Source organism: Triturus cristatus, chromosome 7 (genome assembly GCF_964204655.1).
Source record: "Triturus cristatus chromosome 7, aTriCri1.1, whole genome shotgun sequence".
Lineage (NCBI taxonomy): Eukaryota > Metazoa > Chordata > Amphibia > Caudata > Salamandridae > Triturus > Triturus cristatus.
Genome location: NC_140590.1, coordinates 1,827,918,677 through 1,827,944,989, shown reverse-complemented (window position 1 = coordinate 1,827,944,989; position 26,313 = coordinate 1,827,918,677). Strand labels below are relative to the sequence as shown.

At 41.9% G+C, this 26,313-nt stretch overlaps 1 protein-coding gene across 1 annotated transcript in view; it reads right to left on the bottom strand.

Moving 5' to 3' along the window:
- Positions 1-26,313, bottom strand: part of LOC146813313 (killer cell lectin-like receptor subfamily F member 1) — a 136,759-nt gene that overhangs the window by 31,771 nt on the left and 78,675 nt on the right. Inside the window, exons 3-4 of the mRNA XM_085620141.1 lie at positions 10,072-10,245; positions 4,240-4,391 (exon numbers count right to left, since the gene is read on the bottom strand). Coding sequence (XP_085476267.1) covers positions 4,240-4,391; positions 10,072-10,245 — 326 coding nt within the window. The remainder of the gene's footprint in view (positions 1-4,239; positions 4,392-10,071; positions 10,246-26,313) is intronic.

Genomic DNA, 26,313 nt, shown 5'->3' with positions numbered 1-26,313 from the left:
GAAGAGCAAACACTGGGGGCAGAGTCTCACCTCAAGCAAATAACAAAACAGTTGCCCACAGACTTCAGTTAAAAGACGAACAGAGAAAGCGTGAGGATACACAATTTAGAAACATTTTGGAATGCTTGGTACGAAGTATGGCTCGAAGGGCCTGGTGTGAGGGGGTTTGTAAACAATTTCTTCAAGAAACTTTTTCCGAACTGAGGGGCTATCAGCAAGGGCCGGCGATAATTATCGCTCAGCGCTCTTAGCGTGAGGATAATTATCGCCGGCCAACTCTGAATTTTATCGCGGAGATAGCGTGCTATTAGCAACGCTCATCTCAAAAGCGATAAAATTCAGAGCGCAAGCTGCCAATTGTGAGATTATCGCTGGAAATACAGCGATGATCCCACAAGGTTTGGCGACAGCTTGCTGATAGGGATAGACATACTTAGCCATGATATCCACCTTACATAGGATATCATGGCTAAGTCAGAAAAATGCCAGACGTAAAAAAGCAGCGTTAACCGCAGTTATCGCTGCTTTTTTTTATCTCTAACAGGGTTAGCGATATCCTTGATAATAGGAGAAATGTCGCTTAGCGACATTTCTCCTATTATTTTACTCTGGACCACCCCCTTTGCATCTCATTAGAGATGCAAGGGGAAGCGTAGAGTAAAAGGGTGCTAAAATGCAAATTTGCATGTTAGCACCCTGTTGTTGGTAGGGCGCTAGTTTTATCTCTGCTTTTTTGGCTTTTAAAGCCAAAAAAGCAGAGATAAAGCCCTTGTTGATATGCCCCTGAGTGAATGTGACCAGCACTGTAAGATTCAACAAGTTCACAGTTTTCCATTGAGTAAGAAACTTCACATATCTCATTCCCTTGACCTGCAACAAAAGGTTCTTCCTGGCGTTACCCTTCTACTCAGACAGAAGCTCTTGAATGCCTACTGTGCATCACCTGACTTCCATCATATCACCGGAGAGCAAAGGAAGAGTTTGAGACAACTCATAGACCTTACAGGATGCAAACATGACTTCATTTTTATGAGGTCCTGCACAGTACAGGTCATCAAGGATGGTCATTCACACTTCATCAACTCAGAAATTAAGGCAAAAGAATTTTAGGCAATTTACAACAACTTAAAGTCTGAGTCAGTTATGAAAATGTTCAATATGTGGTTGCGTAAAATGGAATAACTAGGCTGTGGGAGTCACAGATCTAGGATTTATGCACAGGTTTGATTCAAGAGGCTAGAGTAGAAACCAAGAGGAGAGTTTATTTCACTTAGAGCACCAGACGGATGTCTGACCAAGAGTGATCTTCCTTATGGGAAGATGTTCTCTTTTCCGAGAGCACTCTGTGAGTTGGGTGGCAGAAGGTATGGGTCTAGGGTACGAAGTGGGGCAGAATTTGGGGTGATAGGGACAGCAGGTTATTATGTTCAAACCAAGAATGCATTACCACGCATATTTTTACAACACGGTCCGAACCACAAATTTCTCTTTACAACACATTTCTTTACCATGCAAGACTTTCTTTTGGGAAAGAGCTGGACTTTGGATCAGTATAATTTACTATTCCAACTCCAGTCTGCGCAACAGTAGGGAAACTCTAACATCATTCCAACAACGCTTTCCACAAGTCAAGTCATTGTAATGATTTGCGTGGCAAAAGAATGCTTTGTAAAGACACTTTTGTGGTCCGGACCTCATTGCATAGGCACAGCATGGTTCAAGCCTCATTGTAAAGGCTGTTTCCCGTACAGCAGGGCTCAAAAAGAAAATAAACACAGGCAAAACTATATAAAAACTTACACCAGGAATAGATAAGTAAAATGCACCCAAAAATGAGGGGGCAATTATGTCTGGACTGAGTATTTTGACATGGAATGTTAGGTGCCTGAATGAGACTACCAAAAGGAGGCTTGTTACTGAAGAAATTAAGCTACTCAAGCCACACATAATCCATATCCATCATACTCGTAAAAAAAACCCTGGATTGATTAGGATACCACATCATAACATGCACCACACAATCAGTTTCTGCATGCAGGTTTGAAATAATGACACTTAGCAATGTGTTTCAGGTTTGACAAAAAGCTGCAGATGTTAGGGGCAGGGGGGCAATCACTTACCTGCAACAAGACACCTAGAAAATTACAATTTACTTGGTACACGACTCAAACATAAATGATGCTGAAATGTTTAACTACCTTGCGTCTGAGTTTTCAGGATGGGAGGATATCTTAATAGTAAGTGGAGAACTAAACTGTTCTCTAGATAAGAAAAATCAGGAGTGTGGTACAGACGATCAGAGAATTCTCAAACTATAGAGTCAATCATAAGATTAATGGAAATACATGGTTTAGCAGACCGGGATGCATATTTAATCCAGGCAACACTGTTGGATTGGTGGGACTGACTATCTTTCCAGATTCCCTATTGTTAAGAGTGACATGGGAATAGTTAAGGATGAAGAAAAAGATACTTTTTTTATTGCATCGATTGATGTTGAGAACATGTGTGCTATAAGTGAAGTGGAACGAAGAAGAGAATTGTGAACGGATGATTTGATAGTTCAAGTGATGAAATTTGTAAGGGAAGGATGGCACAAGGAGAGAAATGTTCCTTGTCAGTCTCAAATGTTTGTTAAAGTTTCTTTGGAGCATAAAGTTGAGGACAGAATACTTATGAATGAAGAAAGACTGATACCCATTGAAAGATTAAGGAAAAGAATGATGTGTGGTGCGCATGAAGGACATTTGGGCAGAAATTTGATGAAACGAAGAGTATGTGAAAAGTTCTGTTGTTCCCTTATGGATAAAGCAGTTGATAAATATGTGGAGGATCGTATTGTATTTAGCAGCGTGGAGAAAGGGTTCAAAATTAGAACTCTCCCTATGCAAAAAATTGAATATCCAGCAAAACCTTAGGAAAAAGTGGGTATTGACCTTGTAGGTCCATTTAATCCGTTACTTGCTGCATCTAGATTTGCTGTTGTTGCCAAAGTTTATTATTCTAAGTGGCCTAAACTCCGGTTCATAAGAGAACCGACATCTAAAAATGTTAAATACTTTTTGAAGGTTGTTTTCCTAAGGGAGGGTTTTTTAGCTTTCGTTATCTCAGACAATGGGGTACAGTTTATCAATCAAGAATTCTAAAAATGCTTCCAACAAAGGGGGATTGAGCACCTTAAAAGCTCATTCTACAACCCATAGATGAATGGGCCTTGTAAATGCATGAATAGAGTCCTGGGTAACTGTGTTCAGTGGGCGATGGCGAGGAAGTGTGTTGATCACAATGATGTGCATTCAATGCTTTGGTTGTACCGCACCACCGTGGATTCTTCAACAACAGTGCTCTGTTTGAATTATTGAGGGGGAGAAAGCCTTCATCTAAGAATTGTCCAGGATGGATGTCAAGATGGGGGATACAGAATGTTATAGAAGATGTGCATGAAGTGGTTAGACAGAATGTTGGTAAAGCTCAAGAGAATCCAAATAATTATTTTGACTCTAGGATGAAAGTTGTTCCACAACATTTTAAGGTTGGTGGTATGGTGCGGATAAAGGTGCCTGTTCATACCAAGAAAGGTAGCATGAAATATACCGAACTTATGGTTGAGAAGGTGTGCATAAATGCTTTCAGGGGCGATACCAAAAATTGGTGGAATGCAGGCAGACAAGTTGGGATTAGAAACTCTCAAGGGGCCAGCAATGATGATAACACAGAAGATGTTTCCAGTGAAAGTAGTCAGCAGCAAAGGGTTCCACTAGGATATTGTTGAGGGGGTACCAATATATTATTTTGCACAATGGTTTACTGACTGTTGTATAATTTTCTTGCATATGTAAATATTGATTTCTAGTGATATTTCTACAGTCAAATTAACTTTTTAGTGGAGGTTTTTAGATTTTTTATTCCAATTATTGTTGTGTATAGTTTTGCTTCTTTTTATGGAATTGCCACACTAACCAGGACAGCAAAAACACACACAGCCCCCATGAGAGCCACCTTAAATGCAGCAGCAAGAATGGAATGTTATATGAAGGTGGGCAATTAATGACAGTTAGAAGCCTGTTGTGCTGAGGCTGTTTCCAGTTGTTAAATCTTAAACACAATATAGGAGCCAGAGAAAAAAATGTGTACAAAGCCGGGATAGTTCTGTGGCAAAAGACATGCTTTCACAATCATTCTCCTGTGTTGGTATTAAGCGCCTTCCCACAATGCCAAAGGCCGGTTGCAGTACATTACCATCTCATTCTTGCTGTCCAGGGTCAGCAGCCTAGAGTCCCGGGAGGAGCAGTATTCTTCACTAGAGGCCCAGCTTTGCTTATCGTTTGAGATATAGTAACACCATTCTTGGGTCTGCCTCCAGGTGTTGGGGCAAATCTGACATGTGGAATCTGTGTGAGTGAGAAACAAGAATATCATACGGCAAAACTGGCTTATATCTTGATATGAACATTGTGGGCGATATGTGTGAAATAGAAGGTGAAGTATTGACATCCATGGGGATAAAACAGCACTGAAGAGTTCATATTACATCATACTGATTCTGACACAGATATCCAGTGAGATCTCAGATTCCACATTGACCATGGGATCCTTTCAACATGATGCATGAAAGTAATAAGTGAAAATCCTAATTTAATATATATATATTCATACCACAGCAGTGAAAATAAATGTGGCCCAATAACACATTCCATTTATAGCAATTCTTGTAGAAAAAACACATTTACATATATATTCACAATAGAATCTCCAAAATCAATTTGTTGTGTCAGTATATTTTATGTGCTAAAACCTGAACAGGTCTGCGAAGCAAGATGGGATGATACAAAAATCCTCTATGGCAAGGTCCACACTGGGCAGCTTGGCAGGGCCTGAGGAATACAGCGAGTTAAGACAAAATGCACTGCTTATGACCTCATATATTACATGACGTGGTCAGTGACTGTGAGTGTTTTTAAACAGTTTATGAGAGTTAAATATATATAGCATTGATGAATCAGTGGGCACATGAGTGACTTTATGGATGACTCAGTGGGTGAGTAACTGACTATATAAGTGTGTGATTAGGTGTCTCGTGAATGTATGGATGAGTGACTTGTGTGAATGAGTGTATCTATCTGTCAGTTGATGTCAAAGTGGGTGTATGAGTGTGTTAGTGGGTATGTGAATGGCTATATGGGGGATTGATTGATTGATCTTATTGTCAAGGGTTTTTTATGATAAGTTGCCCATACTATTGTATTGTGATATGTGTAAATGTATTGTTCTTTTCTTGGATGTTTTAATATCCGAATAAAGATATATTGATGATGATGATGATGATTGATTGATTGTTTGTCTGACTACCTCTATGGCTTTCTGGGTGTCTCTGTTTGTGGGTGAGGAGGTGTGTGACTGCTTATATGGATTCCTCAAACAGCTCCAAAGTTATTGGCAAATCAAAAAAACGCTTTCCCTATGGAGACTAGGTCCTAACTATAACTACCTACGGGTGACAGCCAGTAGGTAATTTATATATATATGGATTTGTGTATATGTATATAAATAGATAGATAGATAGATAGATAGATAGATAGATAGATAGATAGATAGATAGATAGATAGATAGATAGATAGATAGATAGATAGATAGATAGATAGATAGATAGATAGATAGATAGATAGATAGATAGATAGATAGATAGATAGATAGATAGATAGATAGATAGATAGATAGATAGATAGATAGATAGATAGATAGATAGATAGATAGATAGATAGATAGATAGATAGATAGATAGATACTCACATATGTATGTGTGTGTGTATATATATATATATATATACATGTATACATGTGTATATATGTAAGGATATATCTATATATAGTATCAAATATTGGTGCAAGTTATTTTACATTATGTTAATAGTATAAATACATATGTATTTATATATGTTACCAAGGCCACCCTGCAGGGTTGGAGCCTCCTCTGAAGACGGAGGTTCTTATGTGTGATTTAATTCACGAGCATGACCTACTGACCCCCACGCTAGAGGGGGATTTTCCAGGCATGTCTAGATGTGGAGGTGAGCAAGGGATTCGGGAGAGATGACACCTCGTCCCGACTTTGTATGATTACCTGCATATGGATATCATATCTAACAGTGGCAACATTTTGCAGATTGAAAGACTTTAGAGCATTGGAAGCACTGACTATTGCATTACAACATTTATTTTGAGCCACTTTTGATGATGAATTACTCTCTTATTGCAGCATGGTGTGAAAAACTTCCAATGCGCTTCAATTATATGCAAGAAAGTCTGTGGAAACAAACGATTGAAGTACATGTCAGACTGTTCAGGATTTCATTTTGATTTATTATGGTCCACGGAAACAACTAAGTGCACTATAAAGAGGAATGTCTGTTAACAGTTTCATTACATTTTGGGAAATGTAGGACTTCAAGCGAACTGAGTCGCATGAGAGCCTGAATGTATAAAAAACGCAGTGTTCTAATAAAGCAAATGTTTTTCACCTGTGAGCAGGCTCATGTTGGAGCCGAAACACATTAGGAAACCTGTGTGCTGCCACTGGCACTTTGAAATAAATGCTAGATTGTGAAAAACACTGGGCCTCGGACACATGCACACACACACACACACACACACACACACATATATATATATGATCAAGGGCTGTTGAGCCCGAAACGCGTCATGGCGGCATAGCACACGAACAAAATAAAACGAATTGGGAACAATCAAGTGGAGTCCGTCCCCTTCTTGATCGATGTCAAAGACGATCGCGTGTAAGAATGGTTTGCTGCGATATATATATATATATATATATATATATATATATATATATATATATATATATATATATATATATATTAGTGTGTGTATTTACACAAGTATATATTAATATATAGCATCAAATATTAGTGTAATTAATTGTATATTATATTAATGTTATATACTATAATACTCAAGATTAACTATTTTAAACTGTATATATACTTATATTAAAAATCTATATTTTTTGCATTTTTTTTGACAATCTTATTGTCGGAGATACTTTTTTGAATTTTTTTACAGAATAATTTTGTCAAGGGTATTTTTTACAATGGTATTCTGTCAGTGTTCTGCCAGTGCATAGGACAGTTTTCTTAGTCTTGTGGATTGTGATGTGACCAAAAACACAACAGTACCCAGTTCCTGTCAAGTTGGCCCATCTGGCAGTGCCAGAGTGCCCAACATGATAATGCAACACTGTAGTAACCTGTTCTTGACAGTTTAGATGTTTCTTCCACACTCTACCAACAACAGGAGCATGTGCCTCACAATCATGGTGGGACTGTCTATTACAAAGCATCACACCACCAGTGTGCCCCTGACAAGCATAGCAAAAAGTATGCTAAATAAGTCCATGCGCTACAAAGTATGTAGTCCATAAAAGTGCTAAAACAGATGCTGGCAATCAGAGAATACCATGCTCCTAATAGGTTTCTCCCCTATTTTTGTTTTGCTATGCTCTCACATGGGCACTGTTGAACTGCTAAAGCTCTTTCTGGCTAGACTAAAAGATAAATAGTTGTTATACATGAAGGATAGGGCTACAGTCACTATAGTCAGTTCAACGCAGCGGTAAAACTAATGAAAACATACCTTGATGTTGTAGGACATGTGATATAACAGTAGGTAGATATAGTAACATACATCCATAATGTACCAATTATGAATCCATTGTTTCAGTACTGTGAGAGCCACACCACATAACTGGGGATAGATTAATTTATCCAGTGTTTCAGTACTGTGACATCCACAGCTGGGGGCAGATTAATGTGTCTAGTTTTTCAGTACTGTGACCTCCACACCACATAACCGTGAACTGATTATTGTACCCAGGCGCAGTGATTCAAGTGGGTGCCACACACACTAACAAGATGGCTGGATTAACAGGTTTCCGTGTTATTTGTTGTCGTCTTAGGTCACACTTCCATCTTTGTTAGTTAGTGAATACTTCATAAAATATTTACAAACAAAGAAGGCAATGTATTAATCCATTTATGATCTGTCTGGTGATATTATTGTCACATTGCACATGAATGTGGCATGGCCTACTAAGCAGACTCCTAGGTTTTAAAAAAAAGTGGTTATATCAGGGTAACTTGGCAAATGTGATGATGTTGGGGTAACCTGCCAGAAGAGATTGCCAAGGTATGATGGTTGCAGCTCATGCCAAGGGCAGTGGTGCTGGTTCTCTGATGTGGTACCAGAATGTCACTAGAATATCTTCTTACATGAATATCCTCCCCTAGATATTGTGTACCACAATTTCTCTCCATTAAAGCTAATAGTAGAACATCTGCACCCTATGGAACCGAATCTTTGTAAACAAGATTTAGAACTCAATATTCATGTCAGATGATGTTTCTGTATAGGCTATTCTGGCCTTCTACTGGGATTTCAGGTGTTTCTTTCCATGGCGTTGTCATGCCAGGCTCTGTGCACGTGTGCTATGACATTAGAAGCTCACATGCCTACCATCTCTACCCATGCTTGTTTCTTTGTTTCCTTTTTGAAGCATTCTCAGCTTTTGCAGTGCTTGCCTAACACCACCACGGAAGAACAGGTATCTAGAAAGCAGAATTGTGCACACCTAACAGTAGCATTTGTTGTGATGGCTCATTAAATTGGTTTACACATTATATAGAATTGATAACATGAGAGCCGTTAGGCGTCTGTTGCCTGACACATCTACAGCAAGCTCTGCATGGTGTACATGTGTAGAGAAATAGAAGCCAACCATGGTGGGTTCAATGTTCTGCAAGATGATCCAATGTACTTCAATCCAAATTTCTAGCTCTTAAATCTGTCTCATCCATGCATCTGTGTCAGTTGCATTCACAGATGGCTGCACCAGAGGGCGCAACTGTTAACAGAACAATGTGGATGCCTTACTCTAGGGCTCCTCAACATGCCATCTCTATGGTCATACTCCTGTTTATGTCAGTACGCAAGCACCTACAATGCTGCATTGAACAATAGATTCCAATGGATCTTAGAAGTGCCACTGATGTGGCATGCACCCAAAGAGGTCGCACATTGGTGAAATGCCTCAGTTCTAGTCAAGGTTTTCAACCACCCTAAAACGTGTAATTGACTCTGAGAAAATGGATTCTGGTCTAAAGAGGCACAGGATCATGGTAGATATATTCAGGTGGGATATTCACATATAGGTTATCTGATCCTGGAATATGTTTGGTCATCCTCCCATGGACATCATATAGGAACTCATCTGCCTTGCCCTGCGGACAATAGCACTGGCTTTGGGATCCCTGATCTCAGAGGTGGCAAAATCGTTCCAAGATCAGATGGGCCTTTATGGGCTTCGGTGGCTCCAGCATTTCCTGGCTCTTTTATTATATGGTGATTAGTCATCTATCATTCACTATTAATTTTATAAGCAATGAAGCAGTAGGAGCTTGAATGGTGAAATAAATACTTTTGAATATATGCTGTGTGTGTTTGTAAGAGTGTGTTTGTGTGATAAAGTGTGTATATGTGAGTTTTACTGTATGTGTGAATATATATGTTTGTGTGAGTGAAAGGGAGTGAATGAGAATGAACAAGTGACATTGAGTTCCAGTGAGTGTGAATGTGTAAGAATACATAAGTGAGAGGAAGATTGAAAGCAAGTGTGTAAGAATGAATAAGAATGACTGTGAGGAGACATTTTGTCCTAGTTAGCTGTTCAATAGATACCACAGGCTAGATGTCACCCTGGTGAAGCTTTTAACTATTTATTTAGAGTAACATTTTATCCCTACTCTGGTGAAGCTGTTGGCTTTTTCCTGGTTGGAGTTGTTTGATGTTAAAACAATGAAGCATTTACCCATTCAACCATGTTACCTTTGAGCGAGTAATGGCATTTCCCATCCATGGACTGATTCTGAAGCCCATCACACTTCTGATACTGTTCTCCATTTCCCACTGAATCTAGTGCTACTTTGTACAGAAACCAATGTAGCAATGTCTAATCACTCCAGTAAAAGCAATACCCATTTTTTAAATAAAGTTGTTACCTGCTCCACTGCCTGACTGCACACACAGATGCTTCCTTATTGTCTCCATAGTGTGTGACATGTTTCTGTAGAGCTTCTCCATCTCTGCCAGTGTGCTGTCATTACCAATGGTACTTAGGTTCTTGGGTAGGTCCGGTGGCAAGGCCATCCAAGAAGCCTTGGAAAGCTGGAAAACTTGGAAATATTAGTGTAAATGTGAGAAATGCTAAAACTAGGACTGCTGACATTAGATCCCAAACAAAAGTATATTGATTTATATGCTTCAACATCTACTTGTAGAGAATGTAGGTGTTCGGAGGAAAGGATTTTAATTTCCATGAAACATTTATGACAATTGCATAGTAAATAAAACATTAAAGGGAAGAAAAAGGCAAAGTTACTCAATATCAGAAAGAGGTGGAAATTAGAAATGGCACAATAAAGAATGCTGAAATAAGAATTCACATATACTGGTGATCATAATAAATTAAGTTAAGAATAATACAGAACCTTTTGTAAAGTACACTATAATGATGAAACAATGGCATCATCAGTGTCTCATATTAACATTTCTACTGATCATATCCTTAAGGATAATTCTACATCCACCTGTTCCTCTCCCTCTTTGTCTAACTCTTCCTCTTTACCTGCCAGTACACTTACTTCAGCCTCTATGTTTTCCTCTATCTCTACACCTACCTCTACATGCACAACTACCTTTTCCTCTACACTTACTGCTACTTCTACACCTACAATGAATGCTAATGGAATATCTCTGCCTACTGCTACACCTACTTTTACACAATCTCTATATCTACCACTATCTCCTTTACACCCATCTATAGACCTAACTCCACTCTTACCTTGCACTTTAAATCTAGACCAGTTGGCACAATAATCTCACGATTGTGCACTTTCCCTGACAGCAGATCTGTATGCATGAGCCCTTAGAAGTCACCTTCTGGCTTTTCTGCGTTCAGTGTAGATGGTGCAGGACACAACCGCCATTTAAGCTTTGCCAAAGTTCCATTAGACAGCAAAGAACAGAAATGGATGAAACCGGTACAAAACAGGCAGCCAAGTAGGACGGACAAAAAGATGGCCATTGTTGGCAGGGCTGGTATTGGACCTGGCCCTCCCTGCAGGGTCACCCCAAAGATTTTGCTTCATTCCCTCCCTTTTCTGAATCAGTTTTTGTTGACAGCTAACCAGTGCTAAAGTGTCTGTGCTCTCTCTCTAACACATCGTAAAATTGGCCTACACCTGATTGGCACATTTAATGTACTTGTAAATCCCTAGTATATGGTACTACATGTAATCTGGTTCTGCCTACTTAACCTCTCCAACTTTCTACACAGTATGAGCTTTGACCAATAGGTACTCACAGCTACACACATTAAAGGGAATGCCCTAGATCACGTCTGGTCTTTGAATTTAACCATCATTAACTGCAAGGTTTCCCCATGTACCTGGTCAGATCATCATCTAATAAAATTTTATATAGCTGACATCTCTGTCAGAAAACCCCTTACTAGTGTTGGCTCTTACTCTAGGAATTAAACCCCGGTTAATGAGACTCTCTAGCAGCAACCAAACCTATATATAGCGAAAACCAGATGATCAGGAAAAGGCTATAACCTCTTGGCTCAAGGAATCCAGTAATGAATACGCCTGAGACAGAAAAAAAAAACAATTCGCCACCATGAAGCATCAAAATTGTACACAAAGGGACCAAGAAGAGCCAAACTTGAGCTACGCCAGTTCAAGCGAAAATGGCAGAAAGTATACACTCCGGAGAATAAGGACATTTTCATTGTGTGACTAAAAGCTTACAAGAAATCAAATTGAGAAGCCACATCTACCTATTTCTCAAATAACTTTCTAAATTCTGGCAATGAAACGAAAGAAATATTTGATACTCTCAGAGAACTTTTTAACCCTGATTGCTCAATTATGCTGTTAGTCCCCACCCAAAAACTGTGTAACAACATTAGCTACTTTTGTATTGACAAAGCACAGTTGATTAAAGATTGAACTCCTCCCAGCCCCCTAGCTAGTACTACTGGCTCAGAAAATGCAAAAAAACCTCCCAGTGTTTCTGACCATCACTAAAGATGACCTGTTGAAATTGATGTACAAGGTCATATCGGGCTCTCCGTAAGACATCTGTCCCTCACGGATACTAAGAGAAATGTTCTCACGCTTCACTGATCCTGTGATCTCTCTGCTCCACTCATCTTTAAGTCATGGCATTGTCCCCCATACCTTCAAGCAGATAGCTGTCATCACACTGCAAAAAAACCTGTGTAATATCCCTCCATCCTGAAAAACTACCGCCCCATTTCACTCCTCCCTAACTCAGCCAAGTTACAAGAGACACATATTGATCAACTTTTAAGCAGGTTCTTAGAGGCACCCTGCCCACTCCATGGAGCAGGTTATTCTCTCCCTAACTGATGTTATGAAAGAAGAAGCAGACAAAGGAGTGACGCAGGCATTGGTCCTGTTAGACTTATCCGCGTCATTTGACACAGTAGATCATGACACCTTAATCGAATGTGTCAGGGCCACAGGAATTCAGAGATCTGCATTAGACTAGATAAAGTCCTTCCTTTCTGTCCGCTCACAATTGGTTTGTCTCACCCCTTTTTCCTCGTCAAAGGTAGAATTTAACTGCAGAGTACCACAGAAGTCCTCCTTGTCCCCCCATCTTTTCAACATCTATATCTGCCCACTGTCACCTTACAGGGACAGGGGGTGAAGATATACAACTATGCACTTGATGTGTAGTTGTCTTTCAACAGTGATGACACAACAGAATCCGCAAAATTCTTCCGAAACACCATGCTATAAATCTAGGCCCAGATCTCTGTACTGGGGTGAATGTATGACATTGTTCTGCATTCTGTCCATCAACTGTTGTTTTTGCATTTGTCACCCTGAGTGGGACGGGTATGCTCAGACGTGAGTCCTGTGCTCTCCATGCCACTGGACTCAAGCTATCCTGCTTGAAAAGGGGTGAAACCCCGAAACCGATCCTAGGATGCTTGGTTCCAGTCCAGGGAGGACCTGGCTTGGCAGTTCGGGCTGGGCTGTTCCCATGAGGCACAGGGTCAAGACTGATTTGCATATGGCTGGGTTCAAACTGGAATGGCATGGTGAGCAAAAAAACGATGGATTTAGGCCCAGATCTCTGTACTTAGGTGAAGGTGTGACATTGTTCTGCATTCTGTCCATCAACTGTTGTTTTTGCATTTGTCACCCTGAGTGGGACGGGTATGCTCAGACGTGAGTCCCGTGCTCTCCATGCCACTGGAATCAAGCTATCCTGGCTGAAGAGGGGTGAAATCCCTAAACCGATCCTAGGATGCTTGGTTCCAGTCCAGGGAGGACCTGGCTTGGCAGTTCGGGCTGGGCTGTTCCCATGAGGCACAGGGTCAAGACTGATTTGCATATGGCTGGGTTCAAACTGGAATGGCATGGTGAGCAAAAAAACGATGGATTTAGGCCCAGATCTCTGTACTTAGGTGAAGGTATGACATTGTTCTGCATTCTGTCCATCAACTGTTGTTTTTGCATATATCTGTGACTGGACAAATTGTCATGAGCTTAAGTTGAATTCAGATAAGACTGAAATTGTGGCGAAGATGGTGCTCCCCCCCCCCCCCCCCTCCAAAAAAAAGTGGTCAAGAGCAAACTTACTCTATCTGGAAGTTCCTAAGAGACCGAGTCAGATGTTGCAGCTGGTTCAAAACCAGGCTGCCAGGCTGGTCTGGTTCCAGCCTAGACATTGTCACTAAACCTTTGATGGCAAAATTACACTGGCTGCCTGTCACCCAGGGGACATTATTGAAAAATGGGTGCATTATTTTTATATCTTGTCACAGCAAAAATCCTTCCATTGTGACCGCCAGTATCGGTAACTATACCCCCACAAATAACCTTAGATCGGCTCATCAAAATCTGCTTGTGATTCCCAAGTACAGTAGAAAGAGACTGGGCGGCACAAGGTTTGCCATGACTGCCCCACTCATATGGAATTCCCTTTCCCCATACATTAAAGCTACAACTTCCTATACAAGCTTTAGGACCTCGCTAAAAACATGGCTCTTTAGACAGGATTATGGATAAGCTCTGAGTCCTTGCCTCTTCTGCCCCTGCACCATGAGACCTTTTTGGTGTCCGCCCGCTCTTGAAATACTTAGTAACATAACAACATAACATCTGGACCTGCAAATTAAATGCTACTAGGCCACCAGCTCTGTTCTGGAGGCTCAACAGTGTCTTCGTTCCATCTTTTCTTGGCTGGCAGGGGCTCAGCTCAAGTGCAATGACCAAAAATCGGAAATTCTGCTTTTCAGCACTTTTCCCTCTGACTTCCGTCATCAGCTGTGGCCTTAGGAGCTTCCTCTCCCCTCGTCCGAGGGCCAGCCCACTAATAACTTGGGCATATGGTTTGAGAAGAATCTGCTGTTTTCCACCCAGGTTAAGAAAACTGCTGGCTGCTGTTTTGGACTTATTAAAACTCTGAGAAAGTTATTTCCTCTCCTTCTGCAGGCAGCCAGAGTTACAGTTACCTGCGCTCTGATTCTTTCCCGGTTGGACTACGCCAACTCTCTCTATATTGGCTCTCCAGGATACCTCATCAAGAAACTGCAGGTTGTCCAGAACACCGCGGCCAGACTGCTATTGGGTCTCTCCCCTAGGTTGAGTGTTGACTCCTACCTGATCGCCCTACATTGGTTACCAGTAGCGGCTAGAATCAAATATAAATCTCTGGTTCTGGCTCATCGCGCCCTCCATGGTCAGGGTCCCCTCTACCTCCAGAGGCGTTTCTCCTTCTATGCCCCTGCACGGGCCTTGCGTTCGGCTTCTCTGGGATTGGCCCTAGTTCCCAGGTTTAGACTTAAGAGGATTGGAGGTTGCTCTCTGGTGGTCAGGGCCAGTAGGGCCTGGAATGCCCTCCCCCCTGATCTTCGTCTCACTCAGGAGCTTGCTGCTTTCAAAAGGAATCTTAAAACATTTATCTTTGTCTGATTTCCTCTGTCTGCCTCAGTGTCAGGGCTCGGGAACGGAGGAGCTGGTAGAGGCGCAGCGTAGGCATAGAACCGACAGGAAGACGGCGAACTACACCTCCCAGGTCACGGAGGCAAGAACTACATTTCCCAGACTCCTCGTGCAAGCCGCGCGTGGCCAACATAAGCTCCGCCTACCTGAAACGCGGGGCTTGTCACTCTGTGTACTTTCGGCTCTCAGACGGAGATCCCTTGGACTTGCCTACAACTACCGAAGCGGGACCCTTCAGCGCCGAGACGAACTTCTCCTCTTCAGGGAGACCCCGCGGGCATCAGGCCCGTGTTTGCAGCTGCCGCTCTCCACCCGCGCTGCACGGAGTGGATAACCCCGAGTCACTCCGTTGCGAGCGCAACTCCGAGTCCCTGTGTTAGGGGCTAGTGCGTGGTACGCACTCGCCTATCAGGTGGAGACGTGTGCTGAGTTTCTTTCCCGGACTCCAAACGACAACCCCTCTTGCATCACGGTGACAACCGCAAGCCTCCAACAAACAGCGAGCGCTCTGCTCTCTGTTCCCTTCCTCCCAGACCTTTCTCTTGGGCGCAAACTGCCTACCTAGGTGAGCCACTACCGTGCCGACTCCCCAAGGACACCCGGGATAAGCTGGTAGTCGCGCTTGCAGAGATACGTTATTTATACTTCTTGATGAAGTAACCAAGGAAGGATTCCGTCTTCTCCATCGGCATCAGCAACCCCCGCAGATAAGTACTATAAACATTTCTACAAAACAGTACTGAATTCTTAAGTATGTTTACCAACCTGCCAACCTATGGGGAAAGCAAAGACTGGTCAATGTAAGTGTGCAAGCGGGGGGGAGCTCAGAGAAGGGGAGGTAGGTGCAGAGCGCGCGTCTGATGTGTTATGTGCTTCTGTCCCACTTGCAGGGCCTTTGGGGTGGACCTTACCAGAGATTGTATATCTAGCAAGGATCTCTCGTGCCAGAGCCTGCCAGCAGTAGATTATTTTCGTTTTGGTTCTTTTATCCCCTTTTTCCCTTCCCCCTAGAGGCGTGATATACGTGTGGTGTTTCTTGAGCACGCATGGGTGTCACCCCTATGGGGAGAGGGTCTATTAGCAACGCATCGTTCCTGCTGTACCCGGCTGACCGGTGAGTCGAGACTCTTCCAACGTGATACTCAGGTTTCGCACCGGGATACTCGTGAGTAGCCGAGCGCGCTACAAGTGGAATATAACATGACATAACATAACTAGTGGGCAGCAGCACTCATTGTGCCACTCACTCAGGTAGTCTTGTAAAACACGTCTCAGGCCTGCCACAGCAGCCTATAGTGCAGGTTTAAACTGCTAATTTGATCTGGCAAAAAAGCTTTTGCCAGACCTAAACCTTCCTTTATTAATACACATATGTAACCCCTAAGGTACGCCCTAAACAGCCCATATGGTAGGGTGCTGTCATTTAAAAAGTATGTCATGCGCTTCTTAAAGTTTTACATGTGCTGTTCGTGAAACTCCTAAATTTGTTTTTCACTACTAAAAGTCCTTTGTCTCCCATTGGATAACATTGGGTTATGTTATTACATTTAATAATTTACTTTTGATTGGGAGCAGATAGGAATTTTACGATTAGACTCAATTCCGAAAATGCACTTTTAGAAAGTTATAATTTTCTTGTTCAAACCATTTAGTGCCTGCTGCCAATGTCCTTGGTCTCATGACTGTGAATAACTCAGCTGTTGGGATTTGTGTATTCCTCCCAGACAGTGAGAATAAGGGAGACTAGGTGTTGGAAGGATGGGCCATCCTGCCAGAATGGCTAGGGGAAGAGCTGTTCAATGCCCCATTTACACTGCAAATGGTTACCTTCAGCAAACCCATTATGGAACATGACACTGGCCTTTTGTCAACCCAGCTTTCTTAGACCCTGAGCAGGAGAATGAAGGAACATTTCAGAACCAGATGTGGCGGTGGGTCAAGGTGCTCCCCAATTCACAGGCTGGCACCAGGTATACATATTGGACCCTCAGCGCACATCTTCAGGACACTCCTGGACATGGAGAAGATTTCAGAAGGACTGCACGGACTCTAAGAGGACTGTCCAGCTGCTTCAGGCCTGCCTTCTTCTCCAGAGGATGTCCCTGCTGTTACCAGAGGACTGGTCTGCTGGTCGAGGTCTGCCGTGTTTCCCAGGGGAATGTCCTGATCCTTGAGATGTGTTTTGCTGCTTAAACCCAGGACTACCAGAGTGACTCCAAAGGGTAGTTGGATGGCCTATGGGCCTAAATGTATGACCCACAATTTTTTGACTCACAAATTGCATCCCATTTGCGACTTGCAATTTGGGACTCGCAAATTGGGATGCACAACAGTGTCCTAGCCTCTGTTTGCGATTCCTAATGGGGTCGCAAATTGCATGCCTCATTAATATATTAATGAGGCAGGCGCAATTTGCGACCCCATTAGGAACGGCTAGCACTCCCAGGAATGGTGGCCTTTTGTAGTCAGCAGACCACCATGTCTGTGACTGCTTTTTTTTAATAAAGCAATTTCTTTTTAAATGCAGCCAATTTTCCTTATAGGAAAATGGGCTGCAAAGGAAAATGGGCTGCATTTAAAAAAGAAAAATGAAACTTTTCAGTTTCATTTTGTTGAGAGAAAGCAGTGGTCCCTGGGACCTCTGCCTGCTCTTAAAAAATATTTTCTCACATACTCACAAAAGGGAAGGGGTCCCTTGGAGACCCATTCCCGTTTGCGTGTGGTTTACCACCTACTTGAAGTAGGTGTTAAACTGCGTGTGTTTTGCGGCCACAAATGCAGTCGCAAAACAATAGTACATGGCATGGTGACTCCCTATTAGGAAGGGACACCCCTTCCTAATAGCGAAAGTAGCATATGCTATTTTGCGAGTCAGGGACTTGCAAAATAGCATTTGTACATGCCATTACCCTGTTGTACTGTCGCAAACGGGAGAATCTCCTGTTTGCGGCCGCAAAAAAGGGTCGTACATCTGGCTCTATATGAGCTACAGGGACATAACAAGCACCAGAGACCTTAAACCCAGGACCATTGGAAGTGGCATTAGAGGTGCTGCTCCTGCCTAACCATAGCATCGGGATCTACCTGCCAGCCAATCCGCCCAAGGGGCATAGCCAGTCAGCCTGACTACGCGGTAGCTACTGCTATGTTTTTCACAGCTGCAGCAAATCATTCACAGCGGGACCTCAGAGCGATGGTATCCAGCCTTGTACAGTCCTCTTCAGCTACGGCTCACAGATTTGTCCCGCTGGAGGTTTTGGACTTCAAAAAGTTGTCAATGTCCGAAGGAAGGAATCTTCACCGAGCTTGATGGCGAAACTGAGACTTTGTCCAGATCTCCCCGGCGATTCTTTCTTGGACACAGCCTGCTGCCTTGCCCTGCTGAACTCCATCTTCTCCTGGAATTTTCATCTAAATTTCTTTCAAAGACCGAAACTGAGCCAAAACAGTGCAAAATCCACCTTGTGTGGAGCCCTGCACTCCATCATGATCAGTATTTACTCTTGACTTTGCTCCAGTCTCCTGAGACCTGAATTCCGCAATTGGTGCTATTTTTGCTAAAATCTTTACAAATTGATTCATTCAGTTCTACTGTTTGGATTTAATTTGGTTTGGTGCCATTTTATTTATTAAAAATGATCCTATTTTTAAAGTTGGTCTTGGATTTTTTATTGTTGTGTTTTTTCACTTTATTACTGTTTGTGTGCTGCATATAAAGTTTACATAGTACCTTAAGTTAAGCCTGACTGATTCTGTGCCAAGCTACTAGAGGGCTAAGTAATAGTTAAATTAGAGACTTTTGTGGTTCATTCTGCCAAGACTTGTTTCCTGAGGTGGGGCTTCCATCCCTCTCAACCAAGAACCCAATATCTTAAATAAGGTAACTCAGAGGCGTATCCTCCACATATGCTAAAATCAAATGCTGCATTCAGAATGCAAGGGAAAGAAAGAGGGAATCACAGGTTTTCCCTTGCAAACATAAAACCCATAACGTACCATAGGGGACAGAAGTTATTCTTCAATCATGTTGAAGTGAGATGCAATGATGCAAAAACATTACTGCTGTTTGATGTTATCTCTAGTACAAACATCGGCAGAGATCAGAATGCCACTAATAACAAACCACAGGCATATCAGCAAGCAGGCGATAAAAAATTATCGCCGCTTTTGCGTCCGTTTTCGGACGAAAAGTGGCAATAATTTTATCGCCTTATCAGCAAGGTCACGCTATCGCGTAAAACCTTGCCTTATCGCCATTTCCCTTAACCCCCATCTTTGCATCTCTAATGAGATGCAAAGTGGGCGTTCCTCCGCAGGATACCGGGAGAAATGTCGCTAAGCGACATTTCTCCTATTATCAAGCCTCACGCAAAGCAGCATAGCGATAACCTCTGTTATCGCTACTTTCCTTACACCTGCTTTGAAACTGACTTAGCTATGATATCCTACGGAAGGTGGATATCATGGCTAAGTATGTGAGGCCCTATCAGCAAGCTACCGCCAAACTCCGTGGGATTATCACTGGGTTTCCAGTGATAACCTCACGTTTGGCAGTTAGCGCTAGGATTTTTATCGCTTTTGAGATAAGCGTTGCTAATAGCATGCTATCTCAGCGATAAAATTCCATGCTAGCCGGCGATAATTATCCTAGCGCTAAGTGCGCTTAGTGATATTTATCGCCGGTTGTTGCTGATATGCCCCCACATTGGAAAATCTCACATCATATCAACACATGACAAGCTGATCCAGCTCAGAACTGAAAAAGGAATGTTACAAGACGGACCGGACAGGTGAACATAATCCCCTGAACCCTGTGCACCAGGGGCACCATTATCGAAAGGGTGCTCTGTCCTCGCTTTTGTCCGGGTGCACTGCTCCAGTGCACACAGTGACAGTTCACCTTATCGCAAATAATGCACTGAACTCATGGATGCCCATGGTTCTGTACATTGGTAAAAGGTAGAGAGGCTCTTTGAAGCAGAAGTTCGTATTTCATGGTGTAGCTCACAGCCAGCTTGCATTCACAGAGGAACAGAGATTCCCCTGGTGGCCCGTGGATGACTGAATCCACCGGTGGAGAGATATTTGGGGTTTTCACTGGATCCCCATGCCTGCATTTCAAGCATCACCCTTGCGTGCACTGACTGTGCACCACCTCCTTGTCCTGATGTTCCCTGTGCCTCTGTGCCCACGTCCAAAATATATAGGGAAAGTATTTCTCTCATTTGCAAAAGACCGCACCCCAATGCAAATGTGGGAACATGCCTTTAGGATTGTGCACTGAACAATCTGTATTAAAGAAGGGGCCATGCAAGCATCTTCTGCCTCTTTTGCTAAACCAAATTGACCCAAGGACACAGAAAGTAGGCGCCTATACCTGTTACGCTCCAGTGCACTTTAGCTAAAACAGTTCTGAAATAAAAATAAATGGCAGATGATAAAAAGAATAGATTAAGAGGCATAGGTGGAACTCCCAGAAAACGTTAAACAGTTCAGAAATAACAATAAATGGCAGACGATAAAAAGAATAGATTAAGAGGCATAGGTGGAACTCCCAGAAAACGTTAAACAGTTCTGAAATACCAATAAATGGCAGACGATAAAAAGAATAGATTAAGAGGCATAGGTGGAACTCCCAGAAAACGTTAAACAGTTCTGAAATAACAATAAATGGCAGACGATAAACAGAATAAATTAAGAGGCATAGGTGGAACTCCCAGAAAACGTTAAACAGTTCTGAAATAACAATAAATGGCAGACGATAAAAAGAATAAATTAAGAGGCATAGGTGGAACTCCCAGAAAATGTTAAACAGTTCTGAAATAACAATAAATGGCAGACGATAAACAGAATAAATTAAGAGGCATAGGTGGAACTCCCAGAAAACGTTAAACAGTTCTGAAATACCAATAAGTGGCAGACTATAAAAAGAATAAATTGAGAGGCATAGGTGGAACTCCCAGAAAACGTTAAACAGTTCTGAAATAACAAAAAAAGGCAGACGATAAAAAGAATAGATTAAGAGGCATAGGTGGAACTCCCAGAAAACAATAAACAGTTCTGAAATAACAATAAATGGCAGATGATAAAAAGAATAAATTACGAGACTAAGGTGGAACTCCCAGAAAATGTTAAACAGTTCTGAAATAACAATAAATGGCAGACGATAAAAAGAATAAATTAAGAGGCATAGGTGGAACTCCCAGAAAACGTTAAACAGTTCTGAAATAACAATAAATGGCAGACGATAAAAAGAATAAATTAAGAGGCATAGGTGGAACTCCCAGAAAACGTTAAACAGTTCTGAAATAACAATAAATGGCAGACGATAAAAAGAATAAATTAAGAGGCATAGGAGGAACTCCCAGAAAACGTTAAACAGTTCTGAAATAACAATAAATGGCAGACGATAAAAAGAATTGATTAAGAGGCATAGGTGCAACTCCCAGAAAACGTTAAACAGTTCTGAAATAACAATAAATGGCAGACGATAAAAAGAATAGATTAAGAGGCATAGGTGGAACTCCCAGAAAACATTAAACAGTTCTGAAATAACAATAAATGGCAGACGATAAAAAGAATAGATTAAGAGGCATAGGTGGAACTCCCAGAAAACGTTAAACAGTTCTGAACTAACAATAAATGGCAGACGATAAAAAGAACAGATTAAGAGGCATAGGTGGAACTCCCAGAAAACGTTAAACAGTTCTGAAATAACAATAAATGGCAGACGATAAAAAGAATAAATTAAGAGGCATAGGTGGAACTCCCAGAAAACGTTAAACAGTTCTGAAATAACAGTAAATGGCAGACAATAAAAAGAATAAATTAAGAGGCATAGGTGGAACTCCCAGAAAACGTTAAACACTTCTGAAATAACAATAAATGGCAGATGATAAAAAGAATAAATTAAGAGGCATAGGTGGAACTCACAGAAAACGTTAAACAGTTCTGAAATAACCATAAATTGCAGACGATAAAAAGAATAAATTAAGAGGCATAGGTGGAACTCCCAGAAAATGTTAAACAGTTCTGAAATAACAATAAATGGCAGGTGATAAAAATAATAAATTAAGAGGCATAGGTGAAACTCCCAGAAAGCTCTTAACAGAGCTCAAAACCTCAAACCAAACAATTGAGATCATCAACATCTCTCAGGAGATTACCATTCCTTACATCCTTAAAGTCACTAAATATGAGACCTACCAACATTATGAATAATTTGTTATTTTTTAAATCTAGAAGCACAAACTTCCAGGTGGAATTTGAAAACAAAAAAAAACTTACCCTCCCATTTTTACACCTATACCTATGCAATATTCTCTTGAACCCTTTCAACTAGTAACCAAGGATAATCTTTAGATTTCAGACAAAAATTTAAAAGTGTTTTGTTAGACTGCAGATCCTGGTATAGCTGCATGAAAGAAGCAATCCTTGTTTCATTTGAGATGGATGTCACATTCATGATAAATAACAGATTCATTTTTCAAGGAAACCTCAATCAGCACACTGAAACACTCCCCTTCTCTCAACAAATATCCATGATGTCCAATTTGCCTTTCATCAGCAATATGATGGCATTAGAGGGTCCAAGTTAGTCTTAAAGACACCTGGAACTGATTCACATAATGCAGGACCTTCTGCCTGGGATTGAGCTAGCCAACAGCACCAAAACTGCCCTGCGTCATGTCTGAGATTAAATCCTACTGTTCATGGATGATGAAAGGAACGCTCATACTCCTCGACCATATATCGACCATATAGTGGCCTTTAACGCCATCGACCACATCATCCTACTGAACGTACTGAGAGATTGGGCTGGAGTTGAATGTTCACTGGGCAATAGACAGCATCTTTCTTTTCAAACTTCAGCCAACTGGTTTGCATTGTGCCTATAGAATCCTCATGATGTGCCATGCCATAGCTCCTCCATGTCCTGTTTGTTCTTAAATACATAAGTGCATCTCACATTCTTCAGCAGGATCAGGTAAACCTGCAGTTCTGAGGCAGTGAACAAGAATTCCAATTCCTGTTCATAATACATTTGCCATTGGATACAAATTAGGGGGCATATTAGCAAGAACCTCGTTACAATTATCGCCGTTTTAGCAGCAGGAAACTGCCGCTAAAATGGCGATAATGAGCTTGCTAATATGCGTTGTAGAATTCCAATAGAAGCCCAGGTTACATGGGCAGGACATCTAACCTGGGGGCATATTTACAAGGGCTTTATCTCCGCTTTTTTTGCTTTTAAAGCCAAAAAAGCGGAGATAAAACTATCGCCCTATTAACAAGAGGGTGCTAACATGCTTTAGCGCATGTTAGCACCCTTTTACCCAACGCCTCCCTTTGCATCTCTAATGAGATGCAAAGTGGGCGTCACTGGGCAGGACAACCTTGTAAATATTGCTGATGTTCACATCGCGATATTTACAAGGCTGCCCCAGCATTTTAGCACACGTTAGTTTTTGGAGAAGACCGCTGTTTTCTCCAAAAACTAATGTTTGCTAAAAAGCAGACTTACCTATCCCTAACATTGGGGTGGTTTATGCAGATACGACCCTGTGGGTCGTATCAACAAGGTTATCGCCGTTATGCAGGGAACATTGCTGGAAAACCAGCGATGTTCCCTGCAAAACGGCGATTTCCCCGCTATCTCTGGAATTGTTATCGCCCTGGAGAAACGCGTTGTTAATAACGCACTACCAGGGCGATACATTCCAGAGATAGCCTGCGATAACTCAATTATCACTAAGCACGGCCAGCGATAATTAATGCTGGCTGTTGATAATATGCCCCCTGGGATTCTATAACGCATATTAGCAAGCCCATTATCGCCGTTTTAGCGGCAAAAAACTGCCAGTAAAGCGGCGATAATGGGCTTGATAATATGCCGCAGAGAATGCCAATAAAAGCCCAGGTTGACACCAGAACACGGGCTTCTATGGGAATTCTCAAAGGCATATTATCAAGCCCATTATCGCCGCTTTAGCTGCAGTTTTCTGCCGCTAAAGTGGCGATAATTTTAACGCCGTTTCTTGATAATATGCCCCAGAGTTCCTTCCTCTTACTCCTCTGCAAAGAACACTGGGGAGAGTGAAAGGAAGCTTTGGTGGTGGCAAGCCAGAACTGTTCAAACATTGTTCAGACCTGTTGTCTTTTCCCTCCTTCCCACCCCCAATCCCTCTCTACACTATCCTTACCGGCCTTTGGATGTAGGTGAGAGTGGCTGTATTATGTTTTCCTTTAACAAAATCAATTAAATAGATTTGAACCAGAACAAATTGTTCATACAAGGCAGACAGAGAAGGTAAGTGAAAGGGTGCAAAGACTAGAATCGAGAGGCCAGAATATTCCTGAAACTGCAAACACAGGAATATATCACCCCAGCTCTTAAGCTGCTCCATTGTCCTCTCATGGATGCAAGGGTTATGTACACAGTTTTTGTAGTGTTCACAACGACTACTTTAGTAAAGCTCCAGGATACCTTCAAACAATAAACCCAAGAATACTATCAACAGAAGCCTGGCCTTGGCATTTGCACATCTGATTGTACAAAAATACCCCAAATGGTTGAAACAGAGAAACAATGAGCAACCACATCTGTGGAGCATGCTGACCTAAAGCTTGAGGGCAGAGCCACATTACATGTGTTTTAGCAAAGGCTCAAAAACAGAGCTGTTCCAGACTGCAGATCACTGAATGCATGTGCATGCAAACTGTGGCAGAGATTAAAGAATGTTGCCCTGTGTTATTTTTCAAACTCTAAGATTCCCATCCTCACATCTCCTAGCCCCAGTGGTCAGAAATATTGGAAAGAAAGGGTAAAAAAGCCCTGGGAAAACTATTTTACTGCTTGGTCACAGTATAGCAATGGGCTCTTTGACTGCTGTTTTCCAGGTTACAATATGGAATAACTTGCAGTGTTGGTTTTAGCGACACTAAAGCACCAGCAGTTCAAATTTCAGCCCATTTCATCCCCAAACACTTTATTCCAAATAGTACCTGGGGGGATGGGCTCAGGCAAATAACCCCAGCTCAATATGCCACCTTAGCTAGAATATCGAGGCATCCAAACATCGAGCCAAAATATAAAATCTAAGGGGAAGATTTACAACTTCTGGAGCATCTCTGCAAATCAGCAGGGATGCGCCAGAACAGATGCGTCATGTAATCCCCCCTTGCGCCACCACGGATGCGTTGCATTTACAATGTGGCGCACCATGGTGCAAGGAGGGGAAGATGCGTGACGCATCTTGTGGCATACGGGTGGCGCACTGCTGGAGTCGCGTTGCAAGCATGATGCAACTCCTGCAATGCACAGGGGCTGCCGATACTTAACGTGGTGCATCACTCCTTATGCCTGCTGCAAGCAGGTGTAAGGATTTGACGCAGCAGCGTCGTAAAAATGACTCAGTGAAATCTTGTAGATTTCAATGCATCAGTTTTATGGGGCTTTCCTGCGAGGGAACACCCACCCTGCGACAGAACGCCCACATGAAACCTGACGCAGGTTTCATGTGGCGCAGGACTTTACAACGTGATACATCTGCCTAGATGCGTCACGTTGTAAATAAGTCGCAATGTGGCGCATTGTTTATGCCGCCGTTGCGTCACAAAAGTGACGCAACGGCAGCGTAAAAGTGTCGCAAGTGGCTTGTAAATCTGCCCCTAAATATCGAAAGGTAAGTATGTATGGGTTTTAGATACCTAACTCCACATACACGTACCTTGACGATTTATATATCTACAAGGTACGTATCTTCGAGGTACAATGTACAAGTTGGAATTGAAAATAGTAAATCTGCACTTCCTCTAAATACCTACTGCATGCAGTCTTGTCACTACTGATGTCTTTTCAGATATTGCAGTGATGTTATCAATGATGTCATCAAACATGTTATGAGTGATGTAATATTGACGGTAATTAGCAGTACATGGCGAGGGGACAAAGATTATTTAGGGCATGAGTTATAGTTAATTGAGATAACTATAACTGGTGAATTTCTGTGTTTGTTTCTTCTTTAAAATGGTATGTTTTAATGGGCATTTCCTCCTAACTATAACATCCCTTTCAACGTTGTTTCTTTGTGTGGATTTCGAGGTTTTTTAAAAATGGAAAGTAGGATGCTTAGCTTTGATGTCACTTTAACCCTTTTTTCAGTGAATTTCTAGGGTTTTTAATATAAAGTAATA